We start from the raw sequence: 7732 nt of genomic DNA, 5'->3' as shown, positions 1-7732 counted from the left end.
TTTCTGAGAAGTGGCTGCTCCAAAAGCAAATACAATTTTGCAATGAACTAGGAGAATAATCATGTTTAGACCAGTATTTCTCAAAGTACATTTTACAGATTTGTAGTTATTCAGGATGTGAATAGGTATTGCCCCTTAAAAGAGTTCTGTGGACAGTTGAACTTGGAAATCAGTTTAAAACAAAGTTAAGTAGGTTTTTATCCTACACTAATAAAAGAGAAACATGCAAATTAACTATCACTCCGTCACTCCGCTACACCCATCAGCCAATCAGAGCAACTATGCAAATTAACCCAACAAAGATGGTGGTTAATTTGCATACACAGGCATGGAGTGAAGACTGAAGGCTCAGGCTGGAGTGAAGACTGAAGACTAAAGACTGAAGACTGCGGAGGCTTGGCTTCTCCCCTGCAGCCAGAGCAGAGAAGCCAAGCCTCGCTGCGGCCAGAGGGGAAAAGCCTAGCCTCGAGGCTTGGCTTCTCCGCTGTGACCGGACCAATGGCCTGGGTCCCGGGAGCCAGAGGAAAACCGGTGCCAGCAGCCAGGGAAAAGAAGGCCTATTGCATGAATCTTTGTGCAACAGGCTTCTAGTAAGTATATAAGTTCTTTGGTTTATCTCTTCTCATCCTATTTTTCTTTTAAAAAGTCAATGTTCTTGTAAAGAATTTCAGCCATAAAGGAAATATCTTGCACATCTTCAAATGTGTGTACCATTCTGCTGGTGTCCCTGCCTCATTGTGTCTGGTTTCCCTCAGCACAAAGTTTCTTTGTTGAAATTTTTTTCTTTTTTCATTTGTCCTAACTTTATTTGTAATTACTTGATGAAACAGTTGTATGGTGGCTGCTTTGAAACCTTTGTCAGATTATTCTAATATCTAAGTCATCTTGGTGCATGAATCTGTTGCTTAACTTTCATTCAATTTGGTATCTCCTTTGTTCTTGGTATTGTGAGTAATTTTTAATTCAAATCTGGACCTTTCATGGATTTGTGTTAAGTTTAAGATCTCCTTAAAATGTCTCAGTAAGTTGTATGGTGTGACAAATTCATAGAACAAAAGAGAAAATAAAATAAGAACTACAGACAGGTAAAAAAGTGGACTTTGAACACTTAAAAGTATAGTAAAAGTATAGTAAAAAGTATAGTATAGCTTTCTGTGTGTGTGTGGTTTTTTTGTTTTGTTTTTGTTTTTGTTTTTTTGAGAGTTCATATCCACTATGGTTACTTCCTGGGATGTCAGCATTTCAACCTCAGTGACACAGGGAAACACAAAACAAACAAACAAACAAAATAGCCAAAGCAGTGGTAGGTTAGGTTGCTCAAACTGGATCATTATTTACTTCAGGGGGGAAAAGAATGAGTTTAGAGACTTTTATTTCCTGGTCCAGGGACTCAAGCCATATTGTGACTGGTCAGGCTGAGGGGCACAAAATAAACCAGACATCTTCTCATCCTTGATGTTCTCCAATCATCAACCAAAATCTGGAGCACCCTCTGACACTGTTGTCAATATTCATCATTAAATGGATAATCTGGGTGATCAGCAAAACTAAAAGGTAAAAGGAGAGCCTTAGTCAAGTCACTGTTTCTGGGCTGAATAGAGAGGTTTCTTTTAAACTGGCTTAAGTATGAAAATTAATAATTAATAATTTTCTTTATGGGAAAGTGCAAACCCAACTAGTGTTATAATAACCATGTACTAATGTAATACATACATTATAAAATACAAATATACTTACTTTCTCTTGAGCACCTACACAAAAATAAATTACTATATTCTATTTTTGCAGGTATATTATTGTACAAATTAAGGAGATAAAACTCTTTGTGTTACAATTTTAATCTCCCAGAAGGGCAGAAATGAATTATGCCTTCCTTTAAAATAATGTTAATCTGGTTAAATATATAAGGTTAACAAACATTTCAAGTTGATGATGAGGAATGTGATAAAAATATGACTGTTGTTCAATTTCTTCCAAGCACTCAGAAAAGTATATCCTTGACCTGAAGATGGATACAATGATTATAAAATAAGTCACTTCAATAGAGAGCTTCCAGTTAGCAAGCTCTACATACATAAAATTTTTGAGATAGAAAATGCTAAATCATCCCTAGCTGGTATGGCTCAGATGGTTGGGTGTTTTCCTGTGCACCAAAAGGCTGCTGGTTCTATTCTGAGCCAAGGATTTGATCCATGGAAGAGAGCATGCAGGAGGCAGCCAATCAATGTTTTTTTCTCTCTCCCTCTCCCTTCCTCTCTCTCTCTAAAAATCAATTAAAAATAAAGAAAGAAAATGGTAAATCACTGAATAATTATTGATTATTGTTAAGGTGTACCACCTGCTCCTCTATTCTCTCTTCCTCTTACCCTTCTACTTATTCACTCAACCAATATTTATTGATTATTCAAGGAAAGAGTAGCTTATTTAAAAACCTGCCCTAGGATTTGCACAGCCAGCACGGCTCAGTTGTTGAGCTTCGATCTATGAACCAGAAGGTCCCAGTTCAGCCTAGGTTGTGCCCAGTGTGGGACTTGCAGGAGGCAGCAGATCAATGATTCTCCTTCATCATTGATGTTTCCATCTCTCTCTCTCTCTCTGCCTCTCTGAAAATAATAAAAATATTTTAAAAATACAATAAAAACATGCCCAAGGATCTAGCATTCTGTGCTCAACAAAAAACAACCAAAAATAGGTTAGTGAACTATATTGCATGTTAATTAGGGATAGGTGCCAAGAGAAAAATAAATCAGGATAGAGGGAAAGAAAGTGCTGGACAGGGGTGCATTTTTAGATAAAGTAACAGAAAAGCCATTACAGAGGTGACATCTGAGTTAGGACTTCACACAGGGGAGAACTGAACATCCAGCCACCTGGAGGAGGAGCATTCTAGCAGAGAAAAGAGCCAGTGCAAAGGCCCGGAGACAGACTTGGCATATGTGACAAGCAACCAACGTGTCACTGGAGCTGCGTTGGAGTCAGAGGGGAGAGCAGTAGGTCCTGGGGCCAGAGATGTAGAGAGGGAGCACCCTGTTGGCTCTTGTAGGTTGTGTAAGGAATTTGGCCTTGGTTCTGAGTGACATGTAACCTCTTGGCTCTGGGGATGAAGTAGAGAAGCCAGGGAGAAGCCAGTAGTGACTTGATATTAACATGAATGAGGGGGTGGGGGGAGGGTGTAAGGAGGGAAGGGGTAGCCCTGCAATACCATCACTGGTGATAAATTTAAGATGCTTATTAAACACCCAAGTGGAGTTGAGTAAATGGATCTGTAACTCTTGTTCCAGGGCCTAGGTATGGGCTAGAAGTAATTTGGGGGTGGGGGGTAGTCCCTATTTAGATGATGTTGAAAGAATGGGGCTAGATGAAATCACCAGGGATGTGGGTATAGATAGAAAAGAGAAGAGGTCTGGGATTGAAGTTTAGGTCACTCCAAAGTTAAGAGGTCAAGTTGAGGAGGAGAAATCTGCGAAGGACTTGAGACCATGAGATGAGATGGTGAGAGAGGGAAGGGCAAAGCTCCGCAGCCAAAGGAAGCAAGTGTTTCTTGGAGGACAGAGTGGCCCACTCTGGTGTCAGCAAAAACGAGGTTGTGGTTAACTTGATAATAGTGTTGGCAAAGTGGAGAACAAATGCCTGATTTGTGTGGATTCAAAAGAGATGGAGAAGAGAGACCCTGGAGGCACAAGTATAGCCTGTTCCTAGAAGTGTTTCTACAAAAGGATAAGTGGGTGGAGCTGGGGTACCTGGGAAGTGAGGTAGGCTCCACTGAGGATTTTTTTTTTTAAGATGAGCACACATTTGAATGCCTTAAGGCAGTGATCAGCAAACTGCCGCTCGAGAGCCACATGAGTGTGGCCATGAAGTTTCAATCTCACCGTACGTGTGTGCCCGCACGTGGTATTTTGTGGAAGAGCCACACTCAAGGGGCCGCATTTTGCCGACCACTGCCTTAAGGAATAATCTTGTGAGGAGAGAAAAACTGATGATGTGAATAGGGATGGGACTTAACCAGGTTTTGTTTAGATCAGTGAGTAAGATGGGGAGAGAAGGCAAGAGTTGAGGCACTATGCAAAGGATGTTAATAAATTGACCCTAGAGTTTAAGTAGCATTAGGACAGAGGGAACACAAGGGTAACAGTGAAAAGGTGGTCTGAAGGCTTCAAGAAAAAGGATTTCCAACAAGTTTCCTAAAGGAGGAGGGGAGAGAAGACCTTGTCCTTTGTGGATGGGAATAAGTGGAGTTCCTTCCCTGTCATGCTCCCCAGTGTGTGCAATGGAACAAGCTACTTACTAAGTGTCTTTAAAATAGCGAAGGTTCCTGTTGAGGCCATCTAGAGTTTTCATATCCTCTGGTGTCAACTGGAAATCAAAAACCTAGTAGAAATGTGAGGAGAACTATTAAATTTCCCTGAGGCAATTGCTCCCCACCTTCTATCTCCCCAGACACAGATACAAATGAAGTAGGCATTTATGTAGGCTTTATGAGATAATTGTCATTAACTTGGGGGTCAATCTCTGGCAAAAGTCATGAGAATTTTCTACTCTGATAGTTGAGATTGGCAATTCAGACCACCCTCAAAGACTTCTATGGGGTGGCTGTGCTGATGTAGCAAAGGAATCCTAGAAATATTTGAGCCCTCATCTCATTTAACTCCTTCATTTTATAGCTGAAGAAATTAAGGGATGATTTGCCCTGGGGCTATGCATTTGGATTAGAAATCAGGATTGAGACTAAACCTGACCCTGTTTAGTGTTCTTTCCAACCCTCATGCACCCCCTCATCCTGTAGCAGGTGGAGGACAGAATGATTAAATACAACTCTTCCATGCACAGAGTATAAGGAGACAAATTTGACCCAGTACATGTTGATAGCCTCACCAATAACCATACTAGGGAAATGCTATACTGTCAGTCCCTGCTGCCCTCAACCCTACCCTGTACCTGGAAGTTCTCTTGGATTCTCTTCTCAGTGAAGCTTTTGGCCAGGACCACCAAGCCCCGCTGCAGCTGGTAACGCAGGGCCACCTGAGCTGCGGTTCGCTGGTGCTTTTCAGCAATGACATTGAGCACTGGATCCTCCAGGATAACTGGGTAGTTCTTGGTAACCCTGGAGAGGAGGCAGAGTGCTCTGAGTCTGAGGCTGCGTATCCATTTCACAGGGGCAGGGAGTGGGCTTCTCATTTGGGCTGGGGGAGTCTAGTCCTCTAAAATCTTCCTCATTACCCTCTGGCTACCTCAAGGTCCAGTTTTGCTTCTTTTGGTAAATCCAAAGAAGAACAAGAGAAAGTAAGACAAAGGGAAACCAGGTATATTTTTAAAAACATTTCTGAGAAATTTAGTAAAAGTTTGAATAAGTCAAAAAGACAAAATGGTTACCCAAACTAAAACCCAATAACCACCATCATAAAAAATAACTACCTATTGTATAAGAATTTGCTATTTCAAAAACTTGCTTTCGATTAATTCTCTCAGTTCTGTCATCCAGCACTAAAAGGTGCATAATTTATATTGCTTTTGAAGAAATAAACTAAAACTCGCAGAAGAGGTCACTTATATCACATGACTCAACTATTAAGTGCCCGAATTATGGCTTGGGCTGTTTTTTTTTTTCACTCTTCATAGCCAACCCTGGAATTTATGAACATCTTACTCATAATGTTATTATTTAATAACTAGAGGTCCGATGCACAAAATTTATGCAATCTGGAGGGGGGTGTTCCCTCAGCCAGATTGTGAGAGGGTGCAGGCCAGGCCAAGAGACTCCACTGGTACATGATCCGGGCCAGGGAGGAACACAGGAGGTTGGCCAGCTGGGGAGGGAGAGCAAGAGGGCTCCAGGGCGTATCTGACCCTCTCACCCAGTCCCGTTTGGCTGGACTCCAGCAGCAAGCTAACCTACCAGTGGGGGTGTCTGCCCCCTGGTGGTCAGTGTATGTCATAGTGAGCAGTTGAGTGGCTTTAGCATATCATTAGCATATTACACTTTGATTGGTTGAATGGCCAATTGGACAACTGGTCACTTCGCATATTAGGCTTTTATTATATAAAACTGGAAGCCCCGGTGCACAAAAATTTGTGCACTCTGGGGGGGGGGGTCCCTCAGCCCAGCCTGTGCCCTCTCGCAGTCTGAGACCCCTTGGGAGATAACGACCTGCTGGCTTAGGCCTGCTCCCAGGTGGCAGAGGGCAGGCCCAATCCCTAGGTGCAGCCCCTGGTCAGGCTCAGAGCAGGGCTGATTGGGGACTTAGGGCGCCTTCCCCTGTCATGCACAGAGCAGGGCAGATTGGGAGGTTGCGATGCCACCCTCAGTCACGCTCAGGGGAGGGCCGATTCGGGGGTTGGGGCACCGCCCCCTGTCCCACTCAGGGCAGGGCAGATCAGGGGGTTGGGGCGCCGTCTTCTATCATCCCCAGAACAGGGCTGATCAGTGGGTTGGGGCGCCGCCACTGTCACAAGAAAGGCAGGGCCGATGGGGAGGTTATGGCTCTACCCCGTCACACACATTGCAGGGCCCGTGGGGGCAGAAGGGTTGGGGTGCCTTCCCCTGTCACACACAGAGCCGCAGGGCGATCAGGGGGTTGGGGAGCTCCCCCCTATCAGGCACAGAGCAGGGCTGATCAGTGGGTTGGGGCGCCTTCCCCTGTCATGCACAGAGCTGCAGGTCCCATCAGGGGTTTGGGGCGCTGCCCCCTGTCACGCTGATCCCGGTGCCGGGAGGCATATTACCCTTTTACTATATAGGATAGAGGCCTGGTGCATGGATGGGGCTGGCTGGGTTGCTCTGAAGGGGGTCCTGGATCAGGGTGGAGGTCCCCACTGGGGTGCCTGGCCAGTCTGGGTGAGGGGCCGAGGGCTATTTGCAGGCCAGCTGAAGCTCCCAAATGCTCCTTTTTTTCTTATTCTGGGCCAGCTTTAGCTCTGGCTCCAGCTCTGAGGCCTCTGCTGCTGAAAACAGGTATCTGGTTTGTTTAGGTTCTATAATCGAAACAATGTATAACTCCAGCTCTGAGATCCCGGGCTTGCTGAAAGCAGGTTTCTGGGGTTTTGTTTAGCTTCTATATTTGTTACAATGTTTCTTAAACTGCAAGCTCAGAGGCTGGCAAGGCAGGTGGGGAACGTTGGAGTCCTCCGTCACTGAAGCAAGCAAGTAACGGTGTTTCAAACTGCAGCCTCAGAGGCCTGCAGCGGCAGGCGGGGAACGTTGGAGTCCTCCCTCACTGAAGCAAGCAAGCCTCATGTTAGTTTCAAGCTGCCTGGCTGACGGCCACCATCTTGGCTGGCAGTTAATTTGCATATCTCGCTGATTAGCCAATAGGAAGGGTAGCGGTTGTACACCAATTACCATGTTTCTCTTTTATTAGATAGGACTAGTGGCCCAGTACATGAAATTTGTGCATGGAGGGGGAGGTTCCTTCAGCCCAGCCTGCACCCTTTCCAATCGGGGACCCCTTGGGGGATGTCCAAATGCTGGTTTAGGCCCAATCCATGTGGGACATCCCTCTAGCAATCTGGGACCGCTGGCTCCTAAATGCTCACCTGCCTGCCTGCCTGATTGCCCCTAACTGCCTCTGCCTGCCTTCCTGATTGCCCCTAACCTCTCTGCCTGCCTGCCTGATCACCTGTAACTGCCTCTCCTGTCTGCCTGATTACCCCTAACTGCCTTCCCCTGCCAGCCTGATCTCACCCCCAACTGCCTCTGCCTGTCTGATCATCCCCAACTGACCTCCCCTGCTGG

At 45.2% G+C, this 7732-nt stretch overlaps 1 protein-coding gene across 3 annotated transcripts in view; it reads right to left on the bottom strand.

The window, feature by feature from the left end:
• Nucleotides 1–1308: 1308 nt before the first annotated feature.
• Nucleotides 1309–7732, bottom strand: part of LOC102751586 (aldo-keto reductase family 1 member C3) — a 27971-nt gene continuing 21547 nt past the window's right edge. For all 3 annotated transcript variants that reach the window (XM_006758144.2, XM_006758142.2, XM_006758143.2), the window contains exons 8-10: nt 4939–5104; nt 4289–4371; nt 1309–1547 (exon numbers count right to left, since the gene is read on the bottom strand). In XM_006758144.2, coding sequence (XP_006758207.1) covers nt 1505–1547; nt 4289–4371; nt 4939–5104 — 292 coding nt within the window. In that variant the 3' untranslated portion in view covers nt 1309–1504. The remainder of the gene's footprint in view (nt 1548–4288; nt 4372–4938; nt 5105–7732) is intronic.

This window comes from Myotis davidii, unplaced genomic scaffold (assembly GCF_000327345.1).
Source record: "Myotis davidii unplaced genomic scaffold, ASM32734v1 scaffold194, whole genome shotgun sequence".
NCBI classification, from domain to species: domain Eukaryota; kingdom Metazoa; phylum Chordata; class Mammalia; order Chiroptera; family Vespertilionidae; genus Myotis; species Myotis davidii.
This window is presented reverse-complemented; position numbering and strand designations above follow the sequence as displayed.